Below are 16,597 nucleotides of genomic sequence, written 5' to 3' on the forward strand. Positions count from 1 at the left end.
TCTAATCAATGCATATAAAGTGGTCTAATCAATGCATATAAAGTGGTCTAATCAATGCATATAAAGTGGTCCAATCAATGCATATAAAGTGGTCTAATCAATGCATATAAAGTGGTCTAATCAATGCATATAAAGTGGTCTATTAATCAATGCATATAAAGTGGTCTAATCAATGCATATAAAGTGGTCTAATCAATGCATATAAAGTGGTCTAATCAATGCATATAAAGTGGTCTAATCAATGCATATAAAGTAGTCTAATCAATGCATATAAAGTGATCTAATCAATGCATATAAAGTGGTCTAATCAATGCATATAAAGTGGTCTAATCAATGCATATAAAGAGCCATCACAGGTTAGCCTGTGCACTCTACACGATAATCATCACTCCACTTTAATTGCATTTTCATAAGAAGGAGGCCTCTTTTCAGGGATAACCAATTAAGACGGAAAGAGACGTCCCTGATTAGCATGTGCGCACTGCAAAGGCTATTCTGGGAAGACACTTTACGGTCATGCATGAATCCCAGTTTTCCAAGAACACGTCTCATTATGTACACATATTTGATTTCTACTGTTCTAGACCACATTAAATTTCGGTATCTCATAGTCAGTGCAAAGACTGATAGGGTGAAAATTATCTCCACAAAGTCTTGAGCAATGTTCCTAGGTTACAGACACATAAGCCCAGCCGTTGTGAGAAGTGTAGCTGCTAGCAAGGCATAGCCGGTCTGGTAAAGCTGCTCAGTCGAGTAGCCCTTTCCTGTGTCCCAGACCTGGAATTGAAGAACTACCACATTAAGTTTCACTTGAAACACATTTATTGAAGCTTAATTGAAGTGAAAGTGACTAGTCTAAAGGTTATTGAAACACTCAAGAGTCCCGAGTCTGTTTCCTGGGTAGATCCAGTACTTGGTGTCTTTGGGGTAGATCTAAGAACGCTCCCACAATTGGGATCGCACGCATGACCTCCCAGTTACTAGGCCGATACTTCCACATGGCGACCTCTTATACCACATTGCACAAACCTACCCAAATTTGAACCACGGGAATCCTTTGTACTGATAAATTTCAGATTTTAAAATGTTTAATCTTCATATATACAATTTTTGATACAACACCTGTAATTGTACTGGTCCCCGGGCTAGATCAGTTGAGTAAGAGATAATTGATACAGGTAGCTGAGAGTGTGAATTGCATCATGACATTATACATTTTGTTGGCATTATTGATTACCCATTCACACATAACTTATGTGACATGGCTGGGAATAAAACCCACGATCCATTGATACTTAACTACCCCGGTATTGATTTTCTTTCTCGATTAATTTTTGCAACAATATCACTAATTTCATATGATACAATTAACGTACAAAAACTGGGTTTTGAAGACGTAAAAATTATACAATTATGCTGTCATGTGATATTGTCTAAGAAGCATATTTAATTATATTATAAAACAAGTATAACATTATATATTTATTATGTTTTATAGGTATAAAACAAGAATTAAAAAAAAGAAAGAAACAAGAGATGTGTTCGTCAGAAACACAATGCCCCCTATTGCGCCGCTTTGAAATATTATTTTTTTACTTTTGACCTTGAAGGATGACCTTGACCTTGAACTTCCACTACTCAAAATGAGCAGCTTTATGAGATACAAATGCATGCCAGATATCAAGTTGATATCTTCAATATTGCAAAAGTTATGGCCAACTTTTAAGTGTTTTTTTTTCAGCCTGACGGACTGACATACTGACTGACGGACAGTTCAACTGCTATATGCCACCCTACCAGGGGCATAAAAACAAGACATGTGTTAGTCAGAAACACAATGCCCCCTACTGCGCCGCTTTGAAATAAAATTTCTATTTATCATTTGGCAGGTATAGAAATCATCTCCCTTTGAAGCTTATTACTTCCCTTGGATTTTGTCCAATCCAACCGGGGGGGGGGGACCAAGTCAGACATCACTGACAACCAAGGCCTGTGGTTTATCAAAGAGATCATAGCCAGAGTTCAACATGTATCTATGGACATAAGTCCACAGGTATGTAATGAACCCTACCATTCACAAATTAGTACAGGAAAGAAAGGATAATTATATCATTTAAAAAATAACCTTTGACAAATCAATCATTTCAGTTATAAATAATCAAAATAAAAAATCTGTACAGTCACTGTGAAAAGAACTTAAATTCTTGTTATGGAAATATATAATTGGAGATTTATAATTATATAAATTACTTCCCTTGAAAATAATTGTGTCTAACAAATCTCTATTTTTAGTAGCAAATAATTAAAAGCCACTACCGTGACTGAAGATTCACCACTCAAAATGTGCAGCTCAATGACGTACACATGCATCCAAATATCAAGTTGGTATGTTCAATATTGAATAATTATCTCCCTTTAAAACTTATTACTTCCCTTGGATTTGTATTTTTGACCTTAGACCTTAAAGGATGACCTTGACCTTTTTCCACCATGTGTTTGTCAGAAACACAATGCCGCCTACTGCACCGCTTTGATTTATTTAACAAAAATATATAATTTGGCAGGTCAGATAATTATGTCCATTTAAAGCTTATTACTTCCCTTGGATTTGTTTTTTTTGACCCCGAAACCTAGTTTTTGACCCGGCATGACCCATATTCGAACCTGACCTAGATATTGTCTAGATACAACTTCTGACCAAGTTTCGTAAAGATCGGATGAAAACTATTTGAATTAGAGAGCGGACACGAAAAGTGTGACAGACTGACAGACAGACAGTGCGAAAACTATATAACCCCTTTTCTTCGAAAGGGGGCATAAAAATCGAATCCACAACTGGGCTCGAACCACTAATCCTCGGAGTAAAAGTCAAGCGCTCAAACCACTCAGCCATCCGTACTTGCATAGCCCAAGATGTATTTTAATTACGCTATTTATAAGCAATCTTCGTAATGTCAAAAAATATAACAATACATCTCTCTAAATTATTCAATCCTTTGGTGTTTGTAATTCTTTGTAATTGTCAATGTTTTTTTGTGTCAAATGATGCATATAATGGATATTTTAGATCATGGTAAATGTTCAGTATTACTATTTCCTTGCAAAAATCCTAACATAACTACAACAAAAATTTTTGAGACTGAAACATTTGTTTTTACATTTTGTCAATTTTCCTCAACGTGAAAATGTCCCTTCATAAGAACATTGATAAGATCTTCTGTTCTTCAAGTTTTCAACAGACTGATTTATTATGTTATTTGGGTTCCAGCAAATCTTTATTGCATGGATCAATCCAGGATTTAACAAGAAATGTGTTTGTCAGAAACACCATGTCCCCTTTTGCACCGCTTTGAAGCTAAATATTTGACCTTTGTCCTTGAAGGATGACCTTGACCTTTCTCCACTCAGAATGTGCAGCTCCATGACATACACATGCATGCGGAATATCAAGTTGCTATCTTCAATACTGCAAAAGTATTCATTAAATGAGCGATTTTGACCCATATATTTGACTTTTGACTTTGAGGGATGACCTTGATCTTTCACCACTCAAAATGTGCAGCTATATGAGATACACATGCATGCCAAATATCAAGTTGCTATCTTGAATATTGCAAAAGTAATTGCAAATTTTAAAGTTGGGGCAAACAAACAAACAAACACACAAACCAACAGACAGGGCAAAAACAATATGTCCCCCACTATAGTGGTGGGGGACATAAAAAGGCATGATGTTCTTTGCTGAAAGAGGCATCTACAACTTCCTTCTAAAAAAATATCATATCTTTCTTCCTAAATTATAAAGCATAATTCGCTCCCTTTGTTCAAAGATGAACCAGGTGATATTAAAATTTAATGTCACATGGTACCTTTGCACCGATCGGGTGATATATTCTTTAAAACAAATAAGGGTAATAACTTCCCAATGTACTCACAAAATGTCTTATGCTGGCCCAAAAATGGAAACTGAAGCAGAAAGCCAGGTTCAGCTTGGCAAATGTAACCGCTCTCTGAACTAATGGACCAGAGTTCTGTAGAAGTGCATAATAACCCGCGAAATCCTTTGTGCCAAACAGGTAGATCATGGGCGCAGCAAAGAAAGCTGAAAATGGCATAAAAGACATTGAAATGTTAGGAATATTGATCATGTCTGATAGAAACATAAACTGATTTTCAAAAACATAATAAACAAGAACTGCTTTAAAGTGAGTTTGTGAAACACAATGCCCCCACAGAGCTTTGAAGCAGCACCACAGCTACCGGTATTTATATATAATAAGAGAAAATTGTCCAAGGCCCATAACTTCGAAAACAAGAGCACCGCATAACGGGTGCCACGCTCGGCTGCGAAAACTTGTCAGAATTTATATTTTTTTTAGAGGTCACAGTGACCTTGATCTTTGACCTAGTGACCCAAAAATGGGTGTGGGGTGTAGAACTCATCAAGGTGCATCTACATATGAAGTTTCAAAGTTGTAGGTGGAAGGACTTTGATTTTAGTGCCTATGTTCAAAACCTTTACAAACCTTGACACGGACGGCGGACACGACGAGCTGGCTATGACAATACCTCGGGCTTTCTCCGAAAACAGCCGAGCTTAAAATCAATGGACTGGAACAAAACTCACACTGCATCTTTAGGTCATGTAAGTGGACTTGCAAACCTAAAATTAGCTAAATATCTGAAAGTGTTTCTAAAAAAACTTCTGAAAACGGTTATTAAAAAGAAAATTTCTTAAGTCAAAGGCCCATTACTTTGCCAAAAATCCAAACCTTTTTGGGGGGAAGTTACGGGTTTCACAAATGAAGCTCTTGGTCTTGGACAACAAACCAAAATATTTAGCTTGTCTTTGAACAAAATTCATTCTTCAGGACAAGCTGATATGTTGTGTTTTCGTGCCCTGTTGCAGTGCCTTGTCCCTTCTTAGAGAATTCCATTTTTCACAAATTTCAGAGGTTCGCAACACCAATATTTAGAAATTTGCAACTTAAGTTTTCACAATTTTAAACTTTGTGACTCAATCTTATACAAGTTTGAAAAGTTTGTGAATCATTTTTTACTAATTGAGGGGCCAAAGCCGCTTTACAAAAACCAGAAAAAAGCCCTGTCTAGGTACGATGACCACTTATCAAACTCACATGTATTAGGAATAAGGAAATAATCCGATTTGCCCACATAAGAAGTGTATTTACTAACCTCTGCACCTACCAATCATATACATGTTAGTAGTTACTTATCAAAATTTCATACCATGAATTATAACCAGATTTTTGTAAGTTTTGGGACAATTTTAATTAAGTGGGTTTGATCCTTGCTTGTGTGAGTTCAATATATCTTCTTTGATGACACAAAGTGCTGGTTCTACCCTGGACAATAAATATCTCAAGAGCCTCTAGCACAATTTTACACTTTGAACGCTAAGTATGTTTACTAGACCTAAAGTTCTGGTTCTACCCAAAATATTAAATATCTCAAGAGCCTCTAGCACAATTTAACACTTTGAACGCTACCGTAATTACTCTATGTTTTCGGACACTATGTTTTCGGACAATAATTATTTTTGGTGACTCATGATTTTCGGACAAACAAGTTTTCGTCTATAATTAATGTCTCTAAGTTTTTGACAGTATATTTTACAGCGCTATTTTACCAAATTTCGGTCCTGTTTTCGATATCTAATGACACTTGGATCATGGGGTTTTACAACCAGATTAACATCATAAAACATGGCAGGTGCATACCTGAGGGCAACAGACCATTACATTTGCGTTATAGGGTAAATAACCTTGTAAACCAGTATTAAACAATGGTTTCGCCCGATAGCATAAGCGTTATGACAATTACCAGGGCTAGTGCCATTTCACAGGTCTATTATCTACCGCAATGGTACTACCCCTTCTCAGTAAAATAACTGTGACAAATATTAAACGCTTCAAAGTGTGATGCACCCTATTGCAAGTTTTACCAACAATGGAAGGTGTTAGACAACAACTATCGGAAATGAACAAACAAAGAATTCATAGTTTGCTTTTTTATTGCGTTAATTACAGGTTCTTACTAGCGAGTATCGGTACATCACATGCTCATCTTTGAACTCGTTGGTCAAAGCACAAAATTGTAGTAACTTTCTGTCAAATAAATTAAGCATTTAAAATTATTTAAAATGCAGTGCAAACATATATAACTGTAATTTATACTTTACGACATGTTATTTTACAAGCACATGCTATTACCGGTAGTCGTTGATACAACTGACGCTATTTTCGGACACTTCAATTTTCGACTCTAAGTTTTCGGACACCTGTATTTTGTGAATATTTTTATTGTATGTAAGTTTTCGGACACGAAAACAAAAAAAATATTTTTAAGTGTCCGAAAACATAGAGTAATTACGGTGAGTATGTTTACTTGACTTAAAGTTCTGGTTCTACCCAAAATATTAAATATCTCAAGAGACTCCAGCCGAAGTTTACACTTTGAACGCTGAGTATGTTTACTTGACTTAAAGTTCTGGTTCTACCTAAAATCTTAAATATCTCATGAGACTCAAGCACAATTTTATACGTTAAACGCTAAGTATGTTTACTTGACCCAAAGTTCTGGTTCTACCCAAAATATTAAATATCTCATGAGACTCCAACACAATTTCACACTTTGAACGCTAAGTATGTTTACTTGACTCAGAGTTCTGGTTCTATCCTGGGCATTAAATATCTCAAGAGACTTCAGCACAATTTTACACTTTGAACACTTAGTATGTTTACTTGACTCAAATTGCTGGTTCTACCCAAAATATTAAATATCTCAAGAGCCTAAAGCACAATTTTACACGTTGAACGCAGAAAATATTTTCTATTAACTAAATTTTAATTGTTAACTACAAACCTCCTGTGACGATACTGGCCGTGATTCTATTTGATATCGACAACATCATAGGGATATGATATCTGAAAACAAAAAGTTACAGGGTTAAAATGAATGTTAAGAAAATAGAACAGCATGTCAAAAGAGATGTATGGGAGTAAAACTATAATTACTTTACTTTTTATGTGGTGTTACTAACTTTCTTAGTTAATTTTAACAAAATCAGTTATACTTTTTGTAAGCAGATGAAGAACATTGTCCATTTTGGGGAATAATCTATGTTTTGCCCAAATTTGCAGCAAAGATTTATATTAAATATGTTATATCGTAAGTGGCTCAGTTTTTTTACACCCAAATTGTCTACAACAAATACACACACTAAAGGTCGCTGTGGTGTAATGGATATGGTGTCCACCTAGCGACCGGGAGGTCACGGGTTCGATCCCCGCCGTGGGAGCGTTCTTTAGATCTCCCCAAAAGACACCAAGTACTGGTATAGGCCCAGGAAACGGACTCGAGAGCGTTTATATAAGCCTAGGGCTTTCGATGCAATCGAGCTAAAATAAATAGGTTTAAACTAAACTAAATACACACTTGTTTTATCAGAGTCTACCACTATTAAATTGTTGAATTATTTCTGTAAAAAAAATATTATAAAAGCTTCAAACTTGACAAAACCTGCCATTTCTTACTTGTATATACTAAGATGTGGTGAAAGTGGTCTATTCCTTTGACTGTTTTTCTTCCAATACTTGTCCATCTTCATCCCAGCTTTCTCAGCTGATGTGGATGCTGATGTCAAGGAACCACACTGAAAATTGTTGTCACATTTCAAATTTCCTTCTTTAAACAAGCATTGATCAGGGTAAAATAGGCTTGAGCATAAAGTGTTGTCCAGGATTAGACACCACTCTCTGGTTTTATTGTATTTTTTTATTAAAGGAAATCTCATGTTAACAAAAATCATGTCTAGGCACACATGTGATTTACGAAAAAAGAAAAGTTTTAAAGTACTGTATTTTTTTACAAGTATTAGTTTATATTGATTATAATACCACGGCTGGTATATTATATTACTTGAAACAAGAAATATCTTTAAAAAGATATACGGTGTTGATGTTTTAATGTTTTGCAACCAGTGAAAGGAGATGGAATGAAGAGACCATGTATTTTAATGAAGGTAGTGAGTGATAATATATTTTAATGTCTTAACAAATAAAATGAAGAACAAGAAGAGGTGAATTTGTATGTTTTATTGACAATAAGTATTGTAATGACTAAGTTTTCATAGTTGAACGGGTAGTACATTAGTTTCAGTAGGAAAAGAAAACATATTCGCCACTGAAAAACAATGAACATGATGTTGGAAAAATAAAAAATAATAATGTGTTATAATGTGTACAGATGTTAGTAGAATGTAAACATAAAAGACTCAATATTGCAAGCATCATAGTGATATGATTTTTTTGCAGAAAAACAGAATTTTATATAAAAAAAATAACAAAACAAAGTACAAAGAAACATATTTACACTAATAAACGCAAATATGGATTATAATAAATCAAAGACAGATACATTTCCAACACCTATATATTTCCTTAGTATTGCCGGCTACCCCTCCCAAACCCCCGGTTTGTCGATAGTGGCAAACAACTGCTTACGGGTAAAGTGCAATCTAGCCTGTAATTGTAGTGTGGCCGCTTAGGCATGTGAACAATAGATTATAGATTCTTTTAATTGTACAGACATGTGATTAATGCTATACTGCTTCGTAAACTAAGGAGAAACGTTTCGATGTTATGTTTAGAGGATGTTTTGTATCATGACAGTTTTTAATTTACTGTAATTTACATGTAATTTACAATATATTCATATTTCAGTTCAAATGATATGCATCCAATGTTTTAGTATAGGAACCAGACTACCAATGTTTACGGTGATTTTTAGATGGGCGCTTTAGCGCCCGTCTAAAGTGCTTAGTGTGAAATTCAGGTCGATACGACTAGGTATGATTAACCCAATACCCGATTGCGTATCCGCGCAAGAAAGAGTTGTATAATTTATGCAAGAGGTTTGAGTTCTCCAAATATGTGTATTCACAAATGGCAACATTATATTAATATCGTGTTACATTCAATATTTTCGAACGGTGTTTTATAGAAAAGAATCAATAAACAATGATCGTATTGTACGTGTCGCGGAGGAGATTGTTTATGAATGATTAAAATAGTCCACTTTCTGCTGCGTGTGCGTGACGTAGTATTTTCGCTCAGCTCATTCATAAATCTGAGGCTGGCGATAAACAAAGGGGAGTCCGTGTGAGAATAACGCAGTAGTATAAGGTTACGCTTGTTTATATTCACAGGTCTCAATTAATAATACGTTGACCACGAGTTCAACAATTATAACAGGGATACGATAGACAACATAAAAAAATGTTTCATTATCGCTGAAACTGTTAAAAAACATTTAAATATTACAATAATATTCTCTAAAAAATGTAGTCTTGCTGTTTTGAAATAAGGTTTGGAATTTTGTTTTCTAAATAACTTAATTCAAAACAAAAGTTTAATTATAGTGTTTTTGACTTGTTAGTCGCATATTTACCGCATTATAATGTGTGTTATAATAGGCAAACCATACATTAGTAAAATTCAATCTGCCTTCGCACATATAAGGAATGGGTCAATTAGGTGCTGCGTTTCCTTTGCTTACTTCAGTTAGAGGTCAATTATTTAAGTAATAGCAATCACAATGCTCCGACTTCAAAGGAATTGCGGAGCTTTCTTACATAATAAAAGTCGTAGTCGCATGGTATTTGCGTTTTGCGTCCTATTTGGTCACGTGGTTCTTTTTCCCGGTAGTTTTGGCATTCATGATATATGAGGCTATTAATAGATGCGTCTGTCGATAAACAATGGTAAGTTTACGGGTTATAACAACGCAATAGGTTACGCTCTCGCATACAACTCAATGACGTAGTACAGGTCGTAAAATGAGAGATTCGGGAAAAAGTTGACGCTTATTTATATCAAAGACCCATATTATCTATAGGTCTTTGTTTATATTCTCAATGTATAAAACGTTGAACATAAGTTCAACAATAACTTCAGCGATACGATAGACAAAAAAAAGTTTCATAATTGCTAAACCCGAATATAACAATTTATAATAATAATACGAATGCAATAGCAAAAGGTTAGTAGAAGGTTAAGCTTGTTTATATTCACAGTTCTCAATACATAAACATTTGGATATGAGTTCATGAATTACTACAGGCATACTATAGGCTACCTCGAAAATGCTTTTTAATCGCTAAAACCGAAAACAACCTAATATATTATATTAAATATATGTATAACAATAAACGTCTTTTAAAAATGTAGTCGGCGTATACGCTGACTTTGAAATAAAGTTAGCAATTTACTTTTCTAAATAATTAAATACAATTAAACAAAAGTTTAACTATTGTGTTGTGTTTTTCACTTGTAAGCTGCATATTCACCGCATGAAATGTGTGTTAGCATTGTCAAACCACACATTAGTGTGAGTAAAATAAAAAATATACTACGGGAGAGCACTTCATATGTGTCCTCATATGCCTTGTTATGAGTATCTTTCTTCACTATCGAAATATATCGTATGTTTATATTTGATTTAAACGCAGTTTTCTTTCGACACATTTACATCACACGTCAATAGCGCCGTCATGCGAAAATGGGTCTTATGCGTTTCGGCAAGCGTTTGTTAAACCCAACATGTGCTTTTGCGCAGTCAGGCCATAGGCGACGCTGTTCGCTTTAAAATCACATATATATATATATGTTATGTTTCTCCTTAACAGAAGGAGTGATAGCTGAGTGGGCTATTTATATGATGGGCGCATATGGAATAAGACCCATTTTCACATGACGAGGGTCATTACAAATCTCATTGCGAATTGAAAATGCCACATTTAAGAACAATGCTTTTTGATACAAAATTGAATTGAAAATAGCAAACTTGTTAATAATGGCAGCCTATCCACACATTAAGGAATGATTTCCAGACGTGCTGACCAAGTACGGCAAACATTGTGGTATGATAATTAAACGATTTTCTCTTATCGTGACACTATACTATTTCGCTAATGATTGTTTTCTCATCTTGGAGGCGAAAGTGAAATTCTGCGAGATGGATTGTAACGCGTAATTGTAACACGGCCACAGTTTGTGTCGTTTGAGCATACAGAGAGTAGTCCGGAATTCCTTACACTGAACAGTGCTACATCCTTTGAATTGAGCACATACGCAGTGATGTTGCAAAAATTCAGAGGTTGTATCTCGAATCAGCTTATTAAATATTCGAAAATATTCATGCGTGTCTGTTGGCGTTATGTAAAAGTCACTAAGATGAAAACTGAAACAGCTACGCCTAAAAGCGCATGAGTGCTCTATACCTATGTTTATGTTAGCGTTGTTGACACCGTGTGAACTGCTCGGGTAATAAGTAAAGCATAAACAGCAATGTTTATATACTTTTATTCCTCCATATACAAGATACGAAGATTGTTGTATATTTTGAATCTGTATATGGTGTCAAAAATCAAAAGTTTTGTACACGGAACTTTCATTATGAATTTATATTCTTGGTGAGATAGTCATTTGATATTAGAAAAAAATATTCCTTTAATATGATGGTGACTGCATATTTTCTTTATATTAAGTTATCATTACCATTTTCATCATACTTTCTATGCTTTCAGAACTTCCAAAAAGCATGTTGTTTTTATTTTGTCTTAGTTATTTCTATTAAATAATAAGGATGATAAAAAATGCACACAAAACTCGACCCGTGCGCTATGACACACACTTTATAAAGTTGAATGGCGTGTGTTCATTTCAAACTTGCGATTGATTTTCAAAAATGAATTGCGTGTTAAATTATGCAATAGCGAACATCTTCAGTGCCTTCAGCGCTTTGATTGTATTATTAGCCAATGCACAATTCGGATTTATTTATTTTGGACCTATCATGAATGAAGGTCATCTAAGGTCAAAGTTGACGTTAAACAGCTACGCCGAAAATGTTGTTAAATTTTCATGTTTTCAGTATATTTGGTAATAAATTTTACTGGGTACCAGGTAACTACGGTACTATAAATAACGCAAGTAGATTGATCACAATATCGTTACATGGCAAACCCAGGAATGCAAATTGTGCATTGGTATTGAATTGTATATAGTTTATATATAAAATGATCCATCTACTTGCGTTTTTTGTAGTGTATATCATTATGTCACATAATTTCGCGAAACACTTTCGATTTCACATCGTGAAATTTTATTACAGAATATACTGAAAATATGGACTTTTTTCAAGTAAGGTAATATACCACTTGTGATATTTTAATCAAAATAAACTAATAATTGTAAAAAAATACCAAGTTATGATGCAACTTATTCATCATAATTTTGATATAAAAGGCTTCCGAGTTGCAAATTGTATTTGTTGAATTTAAATTGCTCACCATTTTTGAAGGCACGCCAACCTTCCAAACAGCTGTTGGTTATTTAGTCCAAGCCTGAAAATCAACATTATAAAATCAGAAACAAGACAACTTCTAACTTCTAAGTTCTAAATTGTAATGTCGTGTAAACATGACCTCCAACCAAAGTTACATAACGGGTATTTACTATTAATTTTACATTTTGATTCGCAGTTCTTATAACTGAGATTAAGAAACTGTTGTTTTAAAGTTTTCGCTAATTTGTTAACATTTGTTCATTTAATTTCAAGACATGTTTAAGGATTAATAAACATTACCTCAACGCCGATGCCATTGCTGTTATGTTGACAGAGCGCACTTTCAGGTTACAAAATAGTAAAAGATTGCGCAAAAAAGGTTACATTCCACTATAAAATGGCATAAAAAAGGTGCAAAACCAGTCAATTTTTTATACGAGTGGAGTTCTTTCTTGCCAATCTCATGACTTGCCTTTGTGTTGTTTAAATCGATAAAGCTTAAAATGCCCTGGAAGAAAATGTATAGTTTAAGGTCTCTATGTTCAAAATAGTGCATGTTTAGACGTAAAAGTTGGCTTGTGTAAGGAAAATATGTGGCATATTGTGATATTGAGACCCGGCTTGAATAAATGTGATTACGTTCGCCCTTGCTACGTGTTCCCCCCGTGTAACGCTCACCTCGTAAGGCTTATTGGGATTACAGCCCAAAAAAGCAGAAAGGTTGACACAATCAACGCCCTTTTGTTAAAAAGGACGCTAATCTTACATCTTTGAACATCTATATTCATTATACGCAATATACTACAGGGAAAATGGACCCGGGCGAACACGTAAAGAGGGTGAACTATGTGTGCAATATAAATCAGAAAACCGGGAACCGTCAAGTTTGAAAAGCAGACGGCATGGTATGTGCAATGGTTTTAAAACTAGAACAGGGTCGTCAAATGTACCACCAACTGATAGTTATACATCGGAGCGAGATACACATTTGTAACGATGCTCAGGTACGACGAGGCAGCTGCCGCGACTTGAATTTTCGTACCAACAGCAAAATATTCGTTGTCAGACAATCGATTATCAGGTAAATGCCAGTTGCTGCATAATGAAATTATTTACTGCAACTGAAGGAAACGTTTAAAAAAAGCATTATACCATCTTCGTCGGTTGTTTAAATTTTACCATGTTCCGTATGCAAAGCAAAGCGTGCCTTCTACTACATTTGCGATACTGAATATAGAAGTGTCATATGTTCTCAGAAACGTGTTGCATATTAATTATTGCCCTTCAGTTCTAGTTTACGCAAATGTAGCTTTTGTTCACTACTACATGTAGTTTGGGACGACAATTCAACCGAAGTTTTAGAATGAAGAGGAATCTCGGAGTTGACTTCAAAGTCTTTTCAACGCCGTCAGTAAAGCTCAATCGGTCGTTGTTGGCTTAGGTACTACTTACCGTATAACAGCTACGTCTCTGCTTAAAAGTATCCCATGTATCCTTAGGTTTAAAATAATGTACCACGGTTACGGAAAATATGCTTAAAGGCAACCGACTATACTCCTGTGTACTTTTTGGTATATTTTGCTTGTTCTCGTGGCGTCTTTTGTCGCGATTCCCTATAAGAACGCATTATGAATCATATTCCGATTCTTTGTGTGTGTGTGGGGGGGGGGTAACAATGATTAGTTTAAAACTAGTAAATAGCACATAACTCTTACATACATTTTAACGAAAAGAAGGCAGTACAATTAATTGGTAGTTATTATAAAGAAATGATATACATATACTTTATTAGGTATTTAACGTATTTATTGTTACTGAAGCTCAAGGCGAGCACAATTCTTTTACAGAGGCATGCTCCCGCACCCATATAGTGCCTTGGCTAAAACTTGCCTCTTGCTACGCCAGAAATGTATATGCATTTCATCGCAATTTTTCCGTTTCTCTGCCCAAACGCCAAGTATTTACATGACGTACTTGCGAACGAACGCTTCTCTTTAAGAGTCTCGATTATTTTCATTTTGTGTTAAGATTATTTAGATAATTAAGGGGAGAATAATTCTACGTGTTTAAAAAAACTTATAGGCACTAGTTATACACATTCGAGTGGTTCGTTTGATCATGGATAAAGATAAAAACAAACAGTGTGAAATGTTATTTTTGCGGGCAAATTCGTGCAAACATTTTCAGCTGACTAAAGGTTGTATTCAGGGCTAAAGCTAACTTACTTTATGTGTTTGTTTATCACTCGGGCTGTAGACCGCTGGGTACTAATACTATAGCAAAATTACTTCATCGATTTTATATCCCTCGTCGAAAGGCGTATGAATATATAAATGGTAGGTGAAACTCCATCCGTGCGTGAGTGCGCCGTCCGTCACACAACCTGGACCCTTTTAGATTTTAGTAAACTCTGTTAAAGTGATATTATGGGAATTGTTCACTGTTGAATTAAGATGAAAAGAATTAACAGGTCAAAAGTGTAAGTCAAAATGTGGTAACTGACCAATTATCCGCAACTCATCTTGCTACCAGTTGTTTATTAAAAATATATTTTAGATTCGATATTTTACGTGACTCACCCAGTCCTGTAAGCCGAAATGATCCGTAAAACAAAAGTGTGTCTTTGTGTCGTATAAACGAATCTGCACTAAACCTAAATTTAGGCTCACATTGTACATGCATGATCAGTTGTCAAACGAAAGTACGGCTGATATTCAAATGCATTATTTTTTCTTTCCGTCGACAGATGTGAAGTGAAAACACCAAATATAAACAAAGGTTGATATAGACCCCTATAAACTGTAAGATGCCAATAATTTCGCTTTGACGTTAGAGTTGAAAACTGTATGACGTTTAGTGTTCTGTAACCGAAATTATTTTTTTCGCTATTTGTTATTCTCTCCGGTCAGAGCAGGTTGGCGGTGGATTCAATATTAAGGACGGCGACTTGTGATTGGTCGGTCTTTATATTACTGGCAATGTGATTGGCTGAATGATTGTTACTTAGCATCAACAGAAATAGTTTACATTCGCGATATCGAATTGCCGTGTGTTGATTATGAAGTGTGTTAATAATCAAGTGCAATTATTTTAAAAGCTCAACAAACGGTATCCTGTTCCTACCCATCCGATGCCATTATTTCAAAAGGATTTTACAATTTAATAGGTAATATATCTGCCATATTCATTTTGATTCACTTGAGGTACTAATTCGTCCTCAGACCACGTCGTACTTGCATGTTGAACGTGTGTTACTTTCAGTTCATTGTACATCATCTTAAATGAAATTTTCATTTCATTTGTATGGTTAGGTTTTACATTTATTTTTATAAATAGTTACGAAACGTTCCATGTATATTTGTCACATGGGCATATTTTTTTCTTTATTGTCATTTTGCGGAAACTATGAAGTCACTTTCAGATACTTCCATTGCTTGTTTTGGATAATAATTTGGTCCAGCAGTGTATGATGTTCAAATAAATATTCAGAAATTCAGTTTGCATTAAAACAATATTTTTCAGCTGTTTTGTATCGCACCTCACCAGGGCAACAGATAAGATTTCATGTCAATTAGTTTTCACTGCAAGCTTTTTGAAACAATTAGTTTTTCCCTCAAGTCAATTTGTCTAAAAATTGTTTACATTTGATTAAAAACTAACTTTTATTTCTGGATGAGATGAGCTTTTTGATTGTCGGTTACACTTAAGGTGCATTTGCAAGCCCTCTTAAAGGGGCCTTTTCACAGATTTTGGCATTTTTTAAACTTATTCATTAAATGCTTTATATTGATAAATGTAAACATTGGAGCGTAAAAGCTCCAGTAAAAATAAAAAAAAAATTAAAAAAAGGAAAAGAACATTGCCCGGAGCAGGTTTCGAACCAGTGAAACCTGGTGTCCTGACAGAGTCCTGAAGTAAAAGGCTTTAGCTTACTGAGCTATTCCGCCGAGTACACATGCTGAACGTATTTTATACCCTATATAAGCAATCTTCGTAGTTTCACAAAATTTAACGACAAAAACAGAACTCTCCAAATTATTCAATCGTTTCGCGTTGCAACGCTTTATAATTTTTAGGTTTTAAAATCGTCAAAAGATGCATATAATGGCTCTATTAGACCATGGTAAATGTTCAGTATTACTGTTTCCTCACAAATATCATAACTAAAACGAAAATTTGCGAATCTGAAACAACTTTTTTCAATTTTGTCAATTTACCAAAGCGTGAA

At 34.8% G+C, this 16,597-nt stretch overlaps 1 protein-coding gene across 1 annotated transcript; it reads right to left on the bottom strand.

Moving 5' to 3' along the window:
* Nucleotides 1-347: 347 nt before the first annotated feature.
* On the bottom strand, nucleotides 348-7,622 carry LOC127843854 (uncharacterized). The gene is made up of 4 exons (XM_052373719.1): nucleotides 7,557-7,622; nucleotides 6,886-6,947; nucleotides 3,936-4,102; nucleotides 348-777 (listed from the first exon to the last, which is right to left on the bottom strand). The coding sequence occupies exons 2-4, from the start codon at nucleotides 6,932-6,934 to the stop codon at nucleotides 673-675; spliced, it is 321 nt and encodes a 106-aa protein (XP_052229679.1). The 5' UTR covers nucleotides 6,935-6,947; nucleotides 7,557-7,622; the 3' UTR covers nucleotides 348-672.
* Nucleotides 7,623-16,597: the final 8,975 nt, after the last annotated feature.

Source organism: Dreissena polymorpha, chromosome 9 (genome assembly GCF_020536995.1).
Source record: "Dreissena polymorpha isolate Duluth1 chromosome 9, UMN_Dpol_1.0, whole genome shotgun sequence".
NCBI classification, from domain to species: Eukaryota; Metazoa; Mollusca; class Bivalvia; order Myida; family Dreissenidae; genus Dreissena; species Dreissena polymorpha.

Bases quoted from the DNA above. Each gene is read 5' to 3' on its own strand.
- LOC127843854 (XM_052373719.1), bottom strand. From the start codon at position 6,934: ATGATGTTGTCGATATCAAATAGAATCACGGCCAGTATCGTCACAGGA. The intron at 4,103-6,885 runs GTTTGTAGTTAA...TGCCATTTTCAG, and splicing joins GGCCAGTATCGTCACAGGAG to CTTTCTTTGCTGCGCCCATG. The intron at 778-3,935 runs GTGAGTACATTG...CTTCAATTCCAG, and splicing joins GGGCCAGCATAAGACATTTT to GTCTGGGACACAGGAAAGGG.